Source organism: Hemiscyllium ocellatum, chromosome 21, assembly GCF_020745735.1.
Source record: "Hemiscyllium ocellatum isolate sHemOce1 chromosome 21, sHemOce1.pat.X.cur, whole genome shotgun sequence".
Taxonomy (NCBI): domain Eukaryota; kingdom Metazoa; phylum Chordata; class Chondrichthyes; order Orectolobiformes; family Hemiscylliidae; genus Hemiscyllium; species Hemiscyllium ocellatum.
The window spans coordinates 53,693,125-53,714,278 of record NC_083421.1 but is presented as its reverse complement, the minus strand read 5'-3'; the positions used below and the strand labels follow the sequence as shown (position 1 = coordinate 53,714,278).

General features: G+C 41.7%; 1 protein-coding gene across 1 annotated transcript in view; it reads left to right on the top strand.

The window, feature by feature from the left end:
• Positions 1 to 21,154, top strand: part of phyhd1 (phytanoyl-CoA dioxygenase domain containing 1) — a 30,082-nt gene that overhangs the window by 5,394 nt on the left and 3,534 nt on the right. Inside the window, exons 2-7 of the mRNA XM_060841225.1 lie at positions 1,982 to 2,140; positions 7,300 to 7,375; positions 10,927 to 10,974; positions 11,678 to 11,733; positions 13,798 to 13,860; positions 20,416 to 20,437. Coding sequence (XP_060697208.1) covers positions 1,982 to 2,140; positions 7,300 to 7,375; positions 10,927 to 10,974; positions 11,678 to 11,733; positions 13,798 to 13,860; positions 20,416 to 20,437 — 424 coding nt within the window. The remainder of the gene's footprint in view (positions 1 to 1,981; positions 2,141 to 7,299; positions 7,376 to 10,926; positions 10,975 to 11,677; positions 11,734 to 13,797; positions 13,861 to 20,415; positions 20,438 to 21,154) is intronic.

The following is a 21,154-nucleotide window of genomic DNA, read 5'->3' as shown; positions in this document are numbered from 1 at the left end:
CGAGTGCCTGCAATGTCACAGAGTCATAGAGATGTACAGCACAGAAACAGACCCTTCGGTCAATCCGTCCATGCCAACCAGATATCCCAACCCAATCTAGTCTCTCCTGCTAGCACCCAGCCCATATCTCTCCAAACACTTCCTATTCATATACTCATCCAAATAGCTTTTAAATGTTGCAATTGTACCAGCCTCCAACATTTCCTCTGGCAGCTCATTCCATACATGTACCACCCTCCGCATGAAAAAGCTTAGGTCTCTTTTATATCTTTCCCTTCTCGCCCTATACATATGCCTTATAGATCTGGACTCCCCCACCCCAGGGAAGAGACTTTGTCTATTTATCCTATCCATGCCCCTCATGATTTTATAAACCTCTGTAAGGTCACCCCTCAGCTTCCGACGCTCCAGATTGCTTATTAATTGAGAATTTTGATCATAGCTTACTAACTTAATAGGGTATGTATTTGTCCCTTATATGGACTGTTTCTAAACTCTCAATCATATCAGATAAATTAATTGTCAAACAGCAGGAGTAAAAAAGGTATTAAGGGAAAGAATTGGTACCCAGGCAAGAATTTTGGTGGACTTTCCAAGAAAGAGACATCAGTTAGCTGGTTAAAACTACAGCATGTGTGATTATGCAACATTTCTACCTTCTCCCACTGCTCTTCTGGTCTACCATGCATTGCTCCCTCTTTCCACCACATCATCAGTGGCAAAATCTTCAACCTCTTGCTTCTGCCATTCTGGAATGCTCTGCCTAAAGCTTGCTAATATTCTCAACATTAAACTTCACCTAACCCTGATGCTAAATTCAGAGTATATGCACAAAATGGTTGAATTTCAAATTTAATTTGAGAGAGAGCAACTGCTGTCCTCAACTTAAAAGGTGTTGCCAGAGGAGGTGGTGAAAGCAGACACAAAGCAGCATTTAAGAAGCACCTGGGTGCATGCGTGAATAGGAACGGAATAGAGGGATACGAATACTGTAAGTGAAGACACTTTAATATGGAAGGACAAAATGTGTCGGCGTAGGCTTGGAGGGCCTCATTCCTGATGAAGGGCTCGTGCCTGAAACGTCGATTCTACTGCTGCTCGGATGCTGCCTGACCTGCTGTGCCTTTCCAGCACCACACTCTTGACTTGAAGGGCCAAAGGGCCTGTTCCTGTGCTACATTGTTTTTGTCTTTAAAAATACGTTCCCTAGTTTTGAACTCCTCACCCTAGGGAAAAGCCCCTTGCTATTTAGCTTATCCGTACTCCTCATGATTTTATCAGCCTCGATAAGTCACCCCTCAACCTCCTCTGCTTTAGTAAAAAAAAGTTCCAGCCTATTTTTATAACTCAAACATTCACTCCTGGCAACACTTCGGTAAATCTCCTCTGAAGTCTCTCCAATTTAATAACTTCCTTTTAATGGATTTGACAAGGTGGAATTGGAAAGGATGTTTCCTCTTGTGTGTGCATCCAGAATAAGGAGGCACGGTTTTAAAATTGGTCACCCTTTTAGGACAGAGATGAGGATAATTTTTTTTTAGAGGGTTCAGCAACTTTGGGATTCTGCCTCAGAAAGCATGGAGGTGAGATCGTTGAATATTTTTAAGGTAGACATAAGTAGATTCTTATTAGGCCAAGGAATTAGAGATTATTGGGTGTAGATGTGAATGTGGAATTCAAAACACAAACAGATCAGCCGTAATCTTATTAAATGGCAGAGTAGATTTGAAGATCTGACTGGTATGCTTTGTGAGTGTCTCTGATTGTGTAGCACTCCGTCAGTACTGCATTGAGCTATAGGTAAGATAATGTGCTAAACACTGCTGAATTGTAACCTAACCAGGTTTGTACCTGAAACTATCTCACTGAAAAATGAGCAGGTATTGTTAAGTTAAGCTGACCATTAGTAAAGAGGTTAATAAGAGCAAATTCTGATCCAATTTGCCTGCTAAATGTTTGCTGTTTTTTCCTTCATCTTCAGCTCAACAAAGATGGCTTTGTTAAAATCGAAGGATTTTTCACAGAAGATGAATGTGACTCCCTGAGAAAACGGATATTAGAGATTATTGATAAGATGGATATTTCCAAAGACCTTCAAACTGAATTCACAACGCAAGAATCGAAACAACTTAAAGCACAGGTTGTGTGTGTGTGTGCCTTCGGATTGTATCTGCTGTGCAACTTGTATTTTCAACTTTGCTCTCTTGGTTGTTGGCTTGTCTGTTTTCAAGTTATAGAGTCATAGAGATGTACAGCATGGAAACAGACTCTTCAGTCCAACTCATCCATGTCACCCAGATATCCTAAATTAATCTAGTCCCATTTGCCAGCACCTGCCCCTATCCCTCTAAACCTTTCCTATTCTTATAGCCATCCAGATGTCTTTTAAATGTTGTAATTGTACCAGCCTCCACCACTTCCTCTGGCACCAGCACCACCCTCTGCATGAAAATGTTGCCCCTTAGGATCCTTTTAAATCTATCCCCTCTCAATATAAACCTTTGCCCTCTAGTTTTGGAAAAGCCCTTGGTTATTAGACTTGAAACCAAACAGCAGAGGCAGTCAACCGTGCAAGTTCACCCCTGGCTCAGACAGCTGTGGAGGTTTACTCCTCTGTTTCACCTCCCATATGGTCACTGCTTTGTCTCTCTTCTTCCTTTTTAAAGTGCTGCTGTTTTGATTTAATTTTTTTCCAAAGTTCCAAAACAATGCAACACATTATCCAACAGTAAATACTGCTCCTAGAATTTGAGAAAATCAGCTTCAACACTGAAAATACTTTTAAAAAGGAGCAGCTCTTACAGACACAATATTCTCCTGTTCTCCATCTTGGAGTACCTAGAATCCTAATTAAATGAGCAGAATGTGATGGAACACAACTCCACATCATCACTTTCTATTGAGGACTGGAAGTAAATGTAAAAGGAAAGAAAAGGAGGGCACTTAAATAACTCATTGGAGGAGGAGGTTCCACAAATAGACCATAAGACTCTAAGGCAATAGGAGCAGAAATTAGGCCATTCAGCCCATTGAGTCTGCTCCGCCATTAAATCATGGCTGATAAGTTTCTGAACCCCATTCTCCCGCTTTCTCCTCATAACCCTTGATCCCCTTGATAATCAGGAACCTATCTACCTCAGTCTTAAATATACTCAATAACCTGGCCTCCACAGCCTTCTGTGGCAATCAATTCCATAGATTCACCACTCTCTGGCTGAAGAAGTTTCTCCTTATCTCCATTCTAAAAAGTCTTCTCTTTACTCTAAAGTTATGCCCTCAGGTCCTAGTCTCCCCTACCAATAGAAATATCTTCCCAACATCTATTCTGACTGGGCCATTCAGTATTCTGTATATTTCCATATGGAGAGTCCTTGACTCAGGTGCAGCTCCCTCGGAGCAAGCTCTCAGAGTGAACAGGATGTCTGACACTCCTGTTTTTTTTTTGTCAGTGCCCTAAACTGAGGAGACTCTGAATCTCCTGTTTTTTTAAATTATTAAACAAATTACAAAAACAGTTTACAATAAACAGTTACATTTACAGGTGTACATAAGAGACAGCAATTTTACAAGGGAGAGGAGCAGCAAATCCAGGCCCCAAACCCTACTGTTCAAGACACTCCTGTTCTTATCTGTCAGCCAAGGCTCTCTGATTGGACCAGATTAACAGCCCCAGTCAGGGAATTCATATTTTATGAGGACTAGCTGCTCCTCTGAGTGTGAGGACATAGGCCATTTTTATTTGAAGCTTCTCCTGGGGTGCTTTAGCACCTGGTCAGATTCCTCCAACTCTGCCTCAGATATGTGCGGCGTGTAATGCACAGTAGCTTGCCTCTTGTGCTTGGAGAATCTCAGAAGAAATTCATTCCCTTCTTTAGGTGGTAAAGGCATTGAGGTGGTGACATCTGCCGTGTCCATCTCAGATTCCAAGTTATCTTCAACTCTTGATGGAGAGGAAGAACCCATGGTTTCTGGAACAGTTGGAAATGCTGTTGAGGAGCTGGGCATGTTTTGCTCCCTCACCGTTTGTGAGGTTGCAGCTTTTCTGCGGTCCACATGTTTGTTCAGGATTGTCATATCGACCCATACTTCATACATCACTGCACCTAATCTCACATTGAACATGCCTCTTACCCATGCAGGGCCATTCCTATAGTTCCTACACCAAACTTCATTCGTTGAAGTAAACAATCTCTCTTGCTTATCCGAGTCTTATGTCCAGCATCGGCATTTCTGATGCTATCCAGTGGTCGTACCATTGGTGGTCTATGTGCCAGTGGGAGGCAGCTCAATGCATCCGCATTTGCTCCTTGGCCTTCTGGATGGTGTTCCAATCTGTAATTAGTGTGAGAGCCCACTGCTGAATTCAGCCTGAAGCTGTGGGGTGACACTGCTTTGACTTCTTTAAGTAGACCTTAAAGGAGTTTGTGATCCATTATTATTACAAATATACATCCATAAAGATTTGGTGGAACTTCCTGACTCCAAATATAACTGCCAAACCTTCCTTTGGTATTTGGGTGTATATCCTGGATGCATATGTTATTGGATGTTCCTCTCCATTGGGTCACCTATGAGCTAATACTACCCCAATGCTATATGGGGAGGCATCGCATGTTGATAACAGATCTTGCTTGGGATCCTAGTGTACTACACCTTTAGAGGTGATAGCTGTTTCTCCACTTCCCTGAAAGTTATGGCTTGGTTATGCAACCATTTCCAAAACTGACTCTTTTTTTAAGAGCTGATGCAAAGGTGTCAGGGTGCAGGCCAGATTATGTATAAACTTTCCATAATAATTCAAGAGGCCAAGGAAAAACCCAAGCTCTGGTACAGATGTGGAAGCTGGGACTGCTTTGATTGCCCTCACTTTAACTTTCAACAAATGAAACACCTAAGGTGACTGGAACACACAGTTTTCCTTCCTAAGGCATACGCCTGCTTGGGAGAAATGTCTAAGGACTATGTCCAAGTTTTCTAAGTGCTCCTTATTGGTGGTCCTTGTTAGCAAATCATCTAGATAAGTGGCAACCTGGGATAAAGCTTGTAAAATGTTCTCTATCATCTGCTGAAAAATTGCACAGGCTGATGATATTCCATTTGGCAGTTTCGTTTATTGGCACAAGCCCTAATGGGTATTAATTTTAGCGTACTTCTGGGAATTGTCATATAATTGCAATTGCAAGTACAAATGGCTCATGTCCAGCTTCTTGAAGGAGAGCAAAATGAACTGGTTTTATAATTCCTTTGCTTTCTAGCCTTTTGATTTCTGTCTCTACTTTTGTCCATAAGGCAAGTAGCAGTCGGAGGGCCTTGCAGAATTGTGGAATTGCTACCTGGTCAACATGTAAGGTGGCCTTGGTTCCTTTGGAAATCCCTAGATCTTTCTGAAAAATGTCCGGGTGGTTAATTAGGGCATCACTCAGGCAGCCATTTTCTAATTGAAAAATGTCAATCCAATCTAGGTGAATCTTCTCAACCAATTTTGCCCCATCAAACTTGGGCCCGGGCTTTTACACAGTCAGTAACTGAACCAGTTGCTTCTCATAAGAGACTGGAACTGAAGTTGTACCATTAATGTGTCAAGGATCTCTGGTATAGGTTCCCAGTCTAACCAAGGTCTTGCTTAAACTTAAGGGTTGGAGACCAGAGCGAATTTTGTTAAAGACCTCCATTAGAACGGGGTGACTATTTAACAGACATTTATTTTGACTGGTTCTGATTTGGATTTTGCTAAGCAATTTAACTGTTCTAAACCAGATGTAGGTGGACTTTGCAGGGTATGCACTCCTGGATACTGGCCTATGTATTCTCTTACTCCATTTAGGTTAGTGGGACTATTTTGCTGTCTTGAGTCTACATACCAGCAGCAACCGCAATGGCTTGCTCGCCTGGATCCTGAAAGAAATGTTGACCATTTGGCTAAGGCTTGGCTTTGTTTTGGGGTTTTGCTGTGGGCTGACCTGTCAGTTCAGAATATGTCCTTAGTCAGGGACATTTAAGCAACTCTTGGATCAGCACTTGGAAGTTAGTACAATGAAGGGTATGTAGTCTGAGCTTAGAGTAGGATAAAAGGCCGGCACAACATCAAGGGCTGAAGCACTGTGCTGTACTGTTCTATGTTCTATGTTCATGCTACGCAATTGCCTTCACTCAGGTGTTGTTTCCCAGGTTCAGAGTGGCGAAGGTATTCACTGCCATCCAAACATCCTGAAACTGATATGCTCCATTTGCTACACTTTCCAATGATAAAGTCAGTTGTAGTTTCTGTTTGAAGTCCAGTTGGGCTTCAGTTATTAGGGGCTTTTGCACGGTTACATTATTAATTCCATATATCAAACAGTCTCTCAGCATCTCACGAAAGGTTAAACCAAAGGCACATGCCTTTGCCAGCTATCGTAACCTAGTCAAAACTCCCAAACTAGTTTCCCCGGTTCTCAAAATGCCAAATAAAACCACTAACATCTCAGAATTGGAGGAGGTTTGCGGTCATAATAGTACTTAGCCAAATCTGTCAACTCTTGAAAGGTTTTAGTATCTAGTGCCTCCTAATAACAAATAAAGCTGTGGGATCACAAGCTGTAAGAAGAATTAATTGTTGTTTTTCATCTGCCCAATGTCATTTGCCCCAAAAAAAATGTATTCGCTCTGAACTCCAACTCTTAAGTTTGAGCAAGACCTTGGCTAGACTGAGAACCTATACCAGGGAATCTTTCCAGATTAAGGGTACAACTTCAGTTCCGGTCTCTTATGAGTAGCAACTGGTTCAGTTACTGTCGTAAAACGCTGAGGCCCAATCTTGATGGGGCAAGTCTTCAATGGCAGGATCAAATGAGTCAAGTTTCCCAAATTGCAGCAAGATACCAGAAATGCTTACCCCAACACAATGTTGCAGGCAAATCTTTTCAGGAGTGTGTTTTTCTCTCATCGCCACTGAAATAATTCCACAGAGGCTGGTATCCCATCACCAAGTCACCGTTTATTGACACATGGAAAGGCCTTGACACTGATCCAGCTCCCTAAGTGCCAGCTGTCAGAGTGGACTGAAACTCTGACACTCCTGTTTATCACTGTCAATCAGGGCTCCCCGATTGGACCAGATTAACAGCCACAGTCAGGGAACTCATATTCTATGAGGCCTACCTGGCTGACCTCATTATAGTCATTACTTTTTTTCTTTCTCTCATGCACTCCTGCTTGGCCTCAAAAAAATACGTGAGCGAGTGTTGGATAGTGGATCATTCAGAAGAATTTCTGCTTTGTCGGGCACTTGGTATTAATTGTTGCAACATTTTATTTTAGGGGAGCAAAGATTACTTCCTGACTAGCGGGGACAAAGTTCGATTCTTTTTTGAAGAAGAAGTGTTTGATAGCAAAGGTAAAGCTGAATGCCATTTGTGTTTCAGGTTAGTTCATAAGAGAAAAAAATAGCATGTATTTGATTTGCATATTGAAACAAATCACATAACACTAAACCGCAGTGCCGTTTATAATATACCCAGGCATATTGGCCATCAGGAACATCCTGGAAATGGTTGTGAAATGTGTGGCCAGTTCATTTATTTTGAAGTTTTATCTGCTAAGACTAAGATGTAACCAAGATGCAACACTGTTTTAATCCTGAGATTCTTTTATCAATGAACATCAAGATTATCTTCAGGAGAGACCTCCCTGTGCATTGGTCAATATTTATCCACTCACCACCACCACAACTAAATTAGGTGATCTGATTATTTTTCTCCATTGTGTCATGTGAAAAGCATGTGCCACGATGTCAAGAGGGGAGGAAGCTGTTCAAGTCATGAATGGTTTTAATAGAGTAAATAAAGAGAAGTCCTTTCCAGTGGTCAAAGGGTTGGTGCTGAGGACACAAACTTAAGCTGCACAGCAAAAGTACTGGACGTGGCATGAGGAAGCATATCTCCTAGATATGCAAGTTGCTATTGTGTGGATTGCACCACTAAAAGGATGCTGGAAGAAAATTCAAGTTCATGCCTTTGATAATTTATACTGTATCTCAGTATTTTAGAGTGAAACTACCTCCTTTCTTTAAGATGTGTTTTATCCCTGTTTTTATTTCTGTAAATGAGGCGTGGGCAGATTTCCTCCTTACCTCAACCTGACATTCTGTAACCACTGCCTCGATTGCGATGAGGTCTGTACAGCAATGGCTCTTTCCCACTCTCATGACCTCTACTTGGTAACTCTCTGAGGTGTAGGGCTGAGGTTAGGAATACAGCAAATCATAGCTGCCAACTCTTGTCAGTACATTGTGGTGCCGTGGTGCTGGTGTGCCATGCATTGGATCTCCAGTGTGCCAGTATACGCACCTGTTGTTGAAGTCTCTGGCTTCAGGAAAAGAAAGGAAACGTTTTACAAAGATTTATTTTGGAATATCATCCAAAAAACACTGCTGACCTCAGTACTTACTTATGTAGTCATTTTTCATATCTCTGCTTTGACAGTAAATAATGCCCTGATGTTTAATGACGAGGATTTATAACAGCTATCTGTCATCTTTTGATTCATCTGTTTACAGAATAATGTATATTTAATGTCAAAAAGAAGTCACGGCAATGTGATCACTTTAAGTGAAGAGTTAGCACATGTCTTTTAATTTTATGCCTTCCTAGTATGTGGAATGAAGGTTATTTGTTAGCCCAGGCTAACAGCATAAGTAATGCCTAAACTTGGGGTCTTGTGCATATCCCAGTGAGGATCGAAATTTGAATTTAGGCAACAAGTATATGTAGATTTTTATTAACCACAAAATGTTTTTTAAATTTAAAAGAATATTATAAAATGACTGAGAATAGTGATTGAACCCTGTGAACTTGTGCTGCTGATTTGCAGAATTAAGCTGAAATTCTAACATAAGAGGACAATAGAGTTTTCATAAAATAGATAATGACACATTAATTGACCATTCGAACTAACCTTGAACTCCTACCATAGCATGACAATTTACGTAAATAAGATTTCTTTACCAAGAAATTACCATTGGATTAGCCTGTTGTCAGTGCTGCAAATGTGTTGCTGGTCAAAGCACAGCAGGTTAGGCAGCATCTCAGGAATAGAGAATTCGACGTTTCGAGCATAAGCCCTTCATCAGGAATAAGAGAGAGAGAGCCAAGCAGGCTGAGATAAAAGGTAGGGAGGAGGGACTAGGGGGAGGGGCGATGGAGGTGGGACAGGTGGAAGGAGGTCAAGGCGAGGGTGATAGGCCGGAGCGGGGCGGGGGCGGAGAGGCCAGGAAGAGGACTGCAGGCTAGGAGGGCGGTGCTGAGTTGAGGGAACCGACTGAGACAAGGTGGGGGGAGGGGAAATGAGGAAGCTGGAGAAATCCTGTTGTCAATCATGTTACCATGTTACAGCTGATTGGACTTCCCTTGTAATTTAGAACTCTTTCCCAGGAATTATCATTGGATTAACTTGCTGTAAATCATGTCACCTTATTATATGTGATTGGTCTTTCTTGTAATTAAGGCTGTACTATTTCTTAAAAAACGTATAAATAATGTGTGATTTTTCAAATATAATTGCACAACTTCACCACAGAACACAGAAGCTTTAACCAGTGTCCCTAGGTTTTGCTAGGGACTCAATGAGATCAGAAGTTTGAGGTGTATGGCTGCCTACTTGGCAGCTGCATCTATTTGTCAACTATTTTAGAAACAGTATCAGTTTCATCAGCATGAGCCGAACATCTTGCTAACTGTCAGAGTGATTGAACAAAATAGCATTACTATAACGCTGCCCCCTTGGGGTTAAAAATCTTCAATGTTCTCACAAGGCTCCAAAATCATGGATCATATTAAAAGCACAATGAAGAGTCAGTGTATATTAGTAGATTTTCCTTTAAATAGGATGAAAGCATATCAATTCCCAACGTAAGCTCCGAGGTAACATTAAAGAGACATTACTCCCCAATGGCCACATTTCAACAGTTAAAGCAAGGGCTAGGAATTTGCCTCTGGAGTTTTTGATGTCTTGTTGCCAGTCTCAAAGGTGAAATGCTGGGGTCTGCCTGTCCCCATTTTCGGGATCCCCTCGGGAAAAGATTGCCCGGCAGTGGTCATCGGGTGGGTACATGAGGTAGGTTCAGCCCTCAGTGGGTATCTTGGTTCCAGCCAACCCTTTCAGGGCTGGCAGACAGCATTTGGGATCACGAGGGCGCTGGATTTAATTGGTTTTACCTGTAACTTGCATCGTGGTTCAGTCCGGTTCTGGCCATCCCAATAGAAAACCACTGCTCACCTCATTTGTGACTGGAAATTCCTGGACTGGTTTGTACTGTGGCCTGGATCCTGACAGTGATTCCAGGTGGAAAACATTGCAAAAACATAGGGTTAAATAAAGGTAACTGAACTTCTTGATTATTGTTCAATTGTTTGTCACTTCCATCAGACAGTTAGGCGCATCTATCAGTATTGTAACACAAAAGCTGAAAAATGTGTTGCTGGAAAAGCACAGCAGGTCAGACAGCATCCAAGGAGCAGGAGAATCGAAGTTTCGGGCATAAGGAAGGTGTGCCAAGCAGGCTAAGATAAAAGGTAGGGAGGAATGACCTGGGGTAGGGATGTTGAGAATGTGATTAGTGGAAGGAGGTTAAGATGAGGGTGATAGGCCGGAGAGGGGGTGGGGGGCGGAGAGGTCGGGAAGAAGATTGCAGGTCAAAAAGGCGATGCTGAGTCTGAGGGTTGGGACTGAGACAAGGTGGGGGGAGAGGAAATGAGGGAGTTGGAGAAATCTGCATTCATCCCGTGTGGTTGGAGGGGTCCTAGACGGAAGATGAGGCTCAATATTCCAGCTGAGGTTAGTGTAGCTCCCAACTGAGAAATTGGCAAGTCAAAAATCCTTCGACAGAAAGATGTCTTACTCAGCCAGTGGCCAGAAATCTACTAATTTTAATTTTCCTTTTCATTTTAGGTGATTTTCTTGTACCAAAGGAGAAATCTTTAAATAAAATTGGCCATGGTAAGGTCACAGCTGTATATTTTTGGGAAATGTAAAGAAGTGATTCCCTTTTTTTCGTTTTGAATGAAGACATGCAAGAACATCCTGTTGAAGGGAATAACAGCATTCAATGAAAGATTTTGTGAACTTATTAGATTGCAAAGATCCAGCAAAACACTCATAAATTAGATGGAAGTGCTCAGTGAAAAACATTCCTGTCTGCTCAGCCAGGCTGGTTTTTAACTAGCACCTTCAGCTCTCTATTTATCTTTAAGTGATTGTGAGGGAATGGTTGATTGTTTTGCCAATCTTTAACCCAGGCAAACTGAGACCAATTTAAGTAATCACACTACAGCAAAATTGAAATAGGATGCATACAGGTTTTTTTTGTTATTGTAGTAATATGTGTTCCTTATTTTGAACCTATTTCTTTCAATCCAGTTAGAAATATCATATAAGAAATGTTTAAATATTTTCCCAAATAACACACTTGTTTACTGTTTTATAATTCTGGCAAGATTCTGTGTTTTCTAGGATTTTTTGAAAAAAATAGCTTCATATACTACCTTATGTCAGCTGGGTCTCTGTGCTCTAATGAAAAGAAATTGAATTGATGGCACAACAAAGCTTCGACTATGCTCTAAATGATCCCTAATTCCCATGTTTCACCTTAAACAAGATGGCTTCCACAGACACTCACTCGTAATGTGATTCTTATTCACAGCTCTTCATGCCTTGGAGCCTATTTTCAAAAATCTCACTCATTCACTCAAAGTGCAGGTGGGTCTTTCTTGAGTCTACCAATTGCTAGCAAGCAGGACTTGTGTAATAGTGAAGCCTGATGTAGACTATTGTTAAATCACTGAAATGTTTTCCGTTATTTTAAGTTAGCTGGAAACTAGGTAGAAATAAATAACAATGTTTGTTGAATCCAATTTTAGGAACACTTTACCAGTCTCAACCCAATAAATAGTTTTGATTCAGGTTTAGAAAGATAGGAACTCAAGAAGGTCATTCAATCAGAGCCTGCTCTGCCATTCAGTACCATCCCCCAAATCCCATGATCCTTCAAGCCACAAGAGCTATATCTACTCCCTTATTGAAAAGCCTAATGTTTTGGCCTCAATCATTTTGTAATGAATTCCAAAGGCTCAAAGGCTCTCTGGGTGAAGAAATTTCTCCTCAGCTCATTCCTAAAAGGTTTACCTTTTATCTTTAAACTATGATGCCTTTAACTAAGAGTCCTCCACCATCATGATCATTCTTTCTGCGTATAACCTGCCAGTTCTGTTAGAATTTTTTGTTTTCTCTGAAATCCGCCCCCCCCCCCCCCCATTCTTCTAAGCTCCATTGAGTACAATCTGATCTAACTCAATCTCTCTGGGATCACGCCTACCATCTCATAAATCAATTTGGTAAACTTTTGCTGCACTCCTTCTGTAGCAAGAGCATCCTTCCTCAGATAAGGAGACCAAACCTGCACATGATATTCCAGGTGTGGCCTCACCGATGCCTTGTATAATCACAGAAAGACATCCTTGTTCCTGTACTTGAATTCTCTTGCTATGAAGGCTGACATACAGTTTGCCTCCTTGACTGTGTTTTAAGTATGCAACCCTGTATTCTGCACTTCTGCTCTGTGGTCCTAAACTCTCCCACAAGTGGAAGCAAACTTTCTGCACCTACCTTTTGAGTCCCTGATGAATCTTGAACATAGAATGCCTTTGTTCTTCTGCATGTCAATGGTTATGGGTGCAACCTACTCAACCCCTTCTCATAAGACAGTCTCCCTATACCCAATATTAGCCTAGTGAATCTTCACTGGACTGCCTTCAATGCCAGTACATCTTTACTTAGATTATGAGCCTAAAACTGTCCTCAATATTCCAGCTGAGATTTGTGTAGTTCCTTGCATAGCTTTAACAAAACTTCACTATTTTTATACTCTATTCCCTTCTGAAATAAAGACCAACATTCCACTCACCTTCCCTTATACCTACTAAATTTGGGTGCTAGGTTTTTGTGATTCATCCATTGCACTTAAATAATTCAGCAGTTTTTGCCACCACTGCAAGCCTGTGCTTCAACTTGTGAATTGGTCATTTCATCGAAGATTCCTGACTTTGCCAGTTTGAATATGAACCCTTTGTCCTGTTGCCAATTTAACTGCCATTTACTATTTGTCTATCTGTGCAAGAAGAAATTTAAGATTTTTCAAGCCTTTAATCAGTCCTCTGCTCCCAGTGATCAGTCTCAAGTCTTGAAAATCTTCTTTGTGCCTTTGTTGTATTCCTTTTAACCACATTTGTTCCTCCATAGCGGAGAAAGAACAAACCAACAAAGACTCTCTGCTGTTCTCATCTATGAACTTTCATTTTTGATTCACTGACAGGGTGTGGGCACCAGTGACCTGATGTCAGCATTTATTGCCCAGAGGTCAGCTATGAGTTAATCTGTGTCTGAAATCACAGGTGGACCAGACCAGATAGGGATGGCAGATTTCCTTCTGTAAAGGGGTCATGAACCAGATGGGTTTTCCAACAGCAAACAATGGTTTCATCTTAATTCCAGATTTTAAAAATTTAATTCAAATTCCACCACTGGTCATGGCAGGATATGAGCCTGGATCCCCAGAACATGACCTGGGTCTTTGGATAAACAAGGCAGTAATAATACCACTAGACCATGGCCTCCCCATTTTACTTGAGTTTAGATTTAACATATATTGGAGAACAGGTAGCTTGGCTGCTCTCATTGCTTGGAGAATTGTTTGGATCTGACAGAATTAAAGAAAGGCTGAAATATTTGCATCCATTGAAATGAATCTGTGTTTCTGTGTGACAGGAGATAGCCCGGAAGTTGGATCTAAAGGAACCTGTCATTGTGCAAAGCATGTACATCTTCAAGGTATGTGAGGAGGTTATTTCTCTGCCCCCACTATTGGTCAAATGGTAGAGCTAGAAGCTGAAATATTAGTCTTTTTGATAGCCACTATAAATCAAGCAGAGCTAATATGTTTTATGAAAGGGAAATTGCGTTTACCAATTTTACTAGAATTGTTTGAGGACAAATCGAGCAAGGCACATGAAGGCGTCAAAAAACGGCATCCAAACATCGAAACGACGAACAAGAGAAGGCCACTCAGCCCTTCGAGTTTGCTCCACTGTTCAATGAGTTAATGGCTGATCTGACTTTAACCTCAATTCAAATGCCTGCATATCCCTGATAATCTTTCATCCCTTTGGTAATCAAGAATCTATCTACCTCTGCCTTTGGGCGGCACGGTGGCACAGTGGTTAGCACTGCTGCCTCACAGCACCAGAGACCCGGGTTCAATTCCCGCCTCAGGCGTCTGACTGTGTGGAGTTTGCACGTTCTCCCCGTGTCTGCACGGGTTTCCTCCCACAGTCCAAAGATGTGCGGGATCAAGTGAATTGGCCATGCTAAATTGTCCGTAGTGTTAGGTAGGGGGTAAATGTAGGGGTATGGGTGGGTTGTGCTTCGGCGGGTCGGTGTGGACTTGTTGGGCCGAAGGGCCTGTTTCCACACTGTAAGTAATCTAATCTAATTTAAAGATTCTGCATCCATTGCCTTTTGAGAAAGGGAATTCCAAATACTCTCAGTCCTCTGAGAGAAATAAATGTTTCCTCATCTCTGTTTTAGATGAGCAACCTCTTGTTTTTAAACGATCCCTAATTCTAGATTTTCCACAAGAGGAAGATCCTTTTAACATCCACATGGTCAATTCCTCTCAGGACCTTACATTTTTCAATTAAATCCCCTTTGACTCTTCTACACTCTGGATGATATAGGACTAGCCTGTCCAGTCTTTCTGCTCATTCCAGGTAAAGATTTTGATAAAGTGTCACATAAAAGGCTACTACACAAGCTTAGAAGAATGAAGGGTGATCTTATTAAAACATGCAAGATTCGGAGGGGGTTGACAAGGTAGACAGTGAGAGGATGTTTCCCCTTGTGGGAGGATCTGTAACTAGGGGTTTCACAATAAGGCCTGTTCCATTTAGGACATGGATGAGAAGGAATTTCTTCTTTATGAGCAGTGGAGCTTAGATTATTGAATATATTCAAGGCTGAATTAAACAAATGTTTTTCTACAAGGGTTATAGAGCAGGCTGCAGAGTAGAATTAAGGCCACAGATATATCAAATATAATATTCTTGAATGGCAGAGAAACACTTGGTGCCAAATGGCTTACCTCTGCTTCAATTTCTTATGTGATCACCTCTGATCAGATCTTAATCTTCTTTGCACCAAGAAAACTGCCCAGCTTCTCTAATCTTTCCATGTAAATGATTGTTTTTATCCCTACAACTCTTCTCATAAATATTTTCTGCACCCATTCCAATGCCTTCTCAAGCTTCCTAAATGGGTGCCTAAAATTGAACACAATAGTCCAGTTGACATCAAACCAGTTTTAAAGTATTTCAACCAGAACAATGATGGGGGCACTACAATTGATTTTCCCATCAATGATAGAGTGGATGATAGAGTGGAAAACCAACTAACTATATATCTGATTGCAGCTGGGGGTTTGCATGTGAACATCAGAGGAGGACAAGGCCAGAGTCAACACCTTTGCTCCCCCACAATCAGATATCCTGCTGATATTTGCTTTCTAGACTCATGTGAATAATGGTCAGTTCCGTGACACAGTGGAGGACACCTGATGTTGGTACAACCTTTCTCAGGAGAAGTTCCACAGTTTCAGGAGAAATGAGAAGAAATTTGCTGAAGAAAAATCATCTTGTAATGTAATGGTAGGAGTAAGAGTTCCTCTTCTCCCCAGTGGAGTGACCGAATCATCATGCTGTTACATGACAGGGAACTTTATGCAAAATATCTGTACACACTTCTGAAGCACACAGGATGACAATAATGGGGACGATAATAAATGTTCACGTATCTCCTTTAGGAAGTTCCTCAAGTGGTTTCCTCAAATATTATTCATTTTTGCTGGCAAGCTCAGCATTTGTCACACAACTCTAATTGCCCTCGAGAAGGTGGAGCTGAGCAGCCTTCCAGAACCATTATAGTTCATGTACTTTGCTGTTTTTTTACAGTGACTTGATTAAATGAGTGACTTGCAGTGTCTGGTTAAGAGTCAACTGCATTGTTATGGATCTGAAGTCATGTGTAGGCCAAGTCATTTAAGAATGGTGTATTTCTGTCCTGAAGATTTTTAGTGAGCCAAGTGGAATCTTAACAATAGCACAATTATTCATGTTCATTATTAATGATATTGGAATTTTATTCCAGATTTATTAATCAATTGAATTTTACATTTTCCAACTTTCTGTGCTGGAATTTGAATTTGTGACCAGAGCTTTATTCCAGGCTAACGGAATACATGTCTATTAACATTACCACTATGTCCCTCTAATTATTGAAATGGAAACAGACCTCCTAATGAAACAAAAACATGTAACTCTACAATAAATAGTTGGGGGAATATAGGTTTGATCTGAGAGAATGAACAAGGAGGATTGAATAGTCTTCTATCTATGTTACATTTATTATTGGGTGTTTCTATAGAGCAATTGCTATTAAGTACTTGCCTCTATTTTTAATAATTTATTAATTCCAGTGTCCTAATTTTGCAGTAGTAGCTCAATTGCAGAATAATGAATGGTTTGCAGACTTTGGACTGAATCTTCTATTTTGGGAAAGTGTCATTTTGGCACGTTCCATGGAAGCTTTCTCTCTGCCCATCATAGAATCCCTACAGTGTGGAAACAGGCCCTTCAGTCCAACAAGGCTACACCGACCTTCCAAAGAGTAACCCACCTGGATTCATTCCACTACCTTACTGTCCTATATTTACCCCTGACCAATGCACCTAACCTACACATCTGTGTTTGCTTGCACAAATGTCCCAAATTCACCTCACTGACTACCTACCATGTTCCCATGGCACCCCACTTATTCAATGCTAGCCCGACTTTAACACTCAGCGTAGCCAGAAGTCCTTGCCACTGCCAGGATATCCCAAATAGACTATCATTCCTGGCACTGATTTTATCTTCTAAGCCTGGCAGTGAGTCTGATTAAGCACTGGCAGACTGAAGCTACCCTTCACTGTCAGCATAGTGGCACAGAAGCTACAAACTGTTCCTTCTGACAGTACGTAAGTGGCACGTCTGACTATCCCACTGCACATTCCTGCAGCTATGGTTGTAAGCCACACAGCTCCCTGATCTTAGCCATGACCCATCTTTCAGTTCTCTCTAAGTCTAATTCTATCCCCCACTGTAGCTCGGCATCTTATCATTGAGGTGCCATCTCATACAGGGAAGGTTTCAAATATTCCAAACAATAACTTTTATACATCAATATGAAAAGTGGACAGAAGTCAAATAAACAGAAGCTCCATTTCTCTCCTGGAATACAAGTGAATTAGTAAGATGTTGAGTAATAATTATTTTACAGTCAATGAGTGATCATTGCACCCAGCTCTCATTTACCAGAACTAGATATGAATGAAGTCTGGTTTGCAGTAGTTGGCATAGCTGTGCTCTGTCTTGGAAAAGGTGATGTTCTGCTTGCTTAATATCCTTGTCCACTTCCTTGGAAGAGTGGTCTCCTCCTGGTTTATCAGTGTCCATCACATTCCCTTGCTGCTTGCTCCAATTGTGTAGAGTTACTGGTCCCCTCAGACCAGCCCATCTTCAGCAGTCCCATTGCCTAATTCAATATGACCTGGTCAAAGGATAGTACATTGTATCTACACTTCGCCTTAGTCAAGTTCTGTGTAACAAACCCATCAGCGTTGGCTACAGTGGCTTATAGCCCAGTAACCAGTCTTGTAAAGCACCTGGATCCTCCAATGCAGCATGAATATAGAGTTCTCAAGGATGTAGAAACTGTATCAACTTTCTGAGTACCGGAGCAAATCTCCAAGAGGTGAAACTGGTGATCAGAGATCACTTCCACATTGATGCAATGAAACCCTTCCTATTGATGGATTATGATATGGTCCTCTCAGTGTGATGTGTGCATTTGATGGTGCACTGTTCCTCTTCCCTCATGCATGGCAGCAACAGCAATGATCATACCTGTGTGTGAAGCGTAACAGATGGAGCAGGGACTTAGCAATGGGTGCAGTTAAAAATCACATCCCTTACGTATTACAGTTTAACATATCCATCAATAGTGAGACATGGTGCATTCAGACAAGGAGGGCCATGTATTGACTCTTCTTGGCACTTTGACATAGACCTTATTTCAACGAGTACTCCATGGGTTATGTGACAATGGATGGCATACTGTTGTGCTGAATGCAGACTAACCCCTCTCCTGCCAGCCCAATGTCACCTACATAAAGCACCATTGCATATAAAGAAGGATTATACTTTAAGTTCAGGTGCTCCTTTGTACGCTAGGTGGTCTTGCAATAGTTGTGTGCACTGTGGCCAGCAAATGCCTCCTTTGATTGTGTTCCCTATGATTACTTGTGCTTTGTAGAGATGCCTACCAGCAATCTGCAATGACAGGTGACATGGTTGGCATTACTTGTGACCAGCAAATGCATCTCACATGCATAATGATATAATTGTAAATGATGTGAATAGTTACATTGTGGCAAATGTCCTGAAAGATCTCCAATTGCACAGAAGTGGAGCATGCATTTTTGGCTGACGCTAACTCTGTCCATTTCGGGTGTGGTCGCAGTTATTTTCCATTCACTGGTCACTTTTAGGAATCATCAGACCTTGGAAGGAGACACAGATCATGCTGGACACCATGAGTAGTGGGCTTGGCTTGGACGTCACCCCTTCCCTTCCCCCAAACCCCTATTTCCATTTCTACTGGCACTTCCTGGATAGTACAGCTTGACCAAAGCCCCACATTTAATGAAGACTCCACCTCTATTCCTTACTTCACAAACATCCTCACTACAATTTGGGGATGCCCACCATGAGGCTCCATAGTCTCCTCCTTGAGGCCGTTGTACACACCTAGCACACACCTCTCTCCCCTCCATAGCCACAATGTCCTCCCATGGACTATTGCTCACCCTCTTTATGTATCATTTTTCCAACCTTCACTGTCTTTGTCTCCTCAGCTACCTACAATCCCCTGCATCTTTTCTGCTGCCTATAATCCCCAGTGTTGATTCACTCTATCTCCCAACAGTCCCCTTGACTCTCACTCCACTATTCCTTGCTCATGCTACTGATACCCAGTACCGACTGTGGTCCCACTTTCCGGACTCCAGTGACATGGGCCCCGACCTTGAATACCTCAAATAGATAACTGACTGCACAAGCTACTAACTGTGAGTGGATGCTGCTCATTACTGAAGGTACTGGGACCTTTTGACTCAACTGAAGACTGCAACCCTTCTATTCTGAGGCATAGCCAATTGACTGAAGCATATGTAGTGTATGTGCTTTGAAGGCACTTGGAACTAGGTCTGAGATTCACATAACACTTTGCCCTCCAGTAATATGTTCACACTGGTGACAGCTCACAACTCGTCTGGCTTTGTGTCTGCTCTAACCAGCTAAGCAAGACAGAATACTGTCATGCTTATCCATTCTGCAAACTGGGTGCCTGTCCCTGCACATAAACTGTCCTTCCAATTGCATTGCAATGAGAGGTGCAGGTGTACTCCACAGTGCAGGATTAAAGTGCAGGAGTGTACTGTGAGTGGATTGGAATGTCCCACGATAGTGCAAAGAGGCTGGCATGTGTCACATTTCAATATATGTGGATGTAGAGTATGTATGGCCAATGCCATGGACAATGCCCTGTGGCATTCATACCAGCTGACCAAGATGGAGGTCCAAAGGAGCAAGTGATGAGCTGGAGTCACCAGACACCCACTCCAACTTTCATGTCAGGAATTCTCAGTATCTAGCTTCTAACCAGTTTGCAGTACAATAGGAACTTGCACATTAATGAAGTGAGATTAGATGGTAATGAGAGTAATAATAATCAATAATCCCCACTAATAAGCCTTTCATCACTCATAGCAAGGATTTGGTCTTGATATTCAGAACTCAGTTGGAAAGCTGTTACTCCAGGCATCGAGAAAGGTCTCCCCCAAGTTCTCCCATGATTCTCCTGAATTCCTCACCTGATCCCAGATTGTTCAGGACCTGGGGAGATTCTGCACTAAAAGTTTCTAGGAAACCCACTCCGACATTTAATTCTAACGTCACATATGATCATTTTTGTAATGTTCTGAGACATTATCCCGTGGGTTTATGCAGATGTCTAGACCTACTTGATGATGTAGTGCATGAGATGACCATGTGTCTGTCACGGAGACGCTACAGGTTATGTCAGGTGGCTGAAGTTAATCAGTTGAATCCTGTGTTAATTGTCATGAACACTCTACTGTAATATAAGCTCTTGTATCATGAGAGCACTCTACTGTAATGTAAGCTTGTACAAAATGCTAACAACATGTTTCTCTGTTTTTTTTCCCTTCTTCAGCAACCACAAATTGGTGGTGAAGGTATGGCCAAACCACCTTTCCTGTAACACCACAAACTTACCACTTAGTTGTCCCTGTGTTTGCTCTGTCAATATCACTGGATAACAATGAAGAGAATAATATTCCCAATGCAATAAGCATAACTGATATTTTACAATTATATCTTGTCTTTCTTTAACAATCATCTCATAACTAGATTGATTACTTTTCTTCCTCTGTCACTTTTGTTTTAAACAGTGGGAGGGATGTGAGGTACCATTGCTGATGTAGTGACAGACTCTTGTGAGAATTCAGAGAGGAAATGGTAGGGTGCCCTCTCCTGATCAACTGAGTTAACCTCAACAGTGTTTGAATTCAAAAGTAGGAATGTCCCACTACAGTTATAGAGGGACTTGGTAAGAACACATCTGGAGTGTCGTGTGCAGTTTTGGTTTCCCTAGGTAGGGAACTATTTGTCATAGAGGGAATGCAACAGAGATTCACTAAGCTAATACTGAGAATAGCAGGACTATCATATGAGGACAGATTGGTTCAACTGCACTGGTACTCATTAGAGTTCAGAAGAGTGAGAAGGGATCTGATTGAAATATACACAAATTTAAGAGGGCTAGACAAACTAGATACGTGGAGAATGTGTGCCCTGGTTGGGGTGTCTAGGACCAAGGGGATATGGAAAAACTATTTAGAACTATTTAGGGCTGAGAAGAGGAAACATTTCTGCAATCAGAGGGTGGTCAA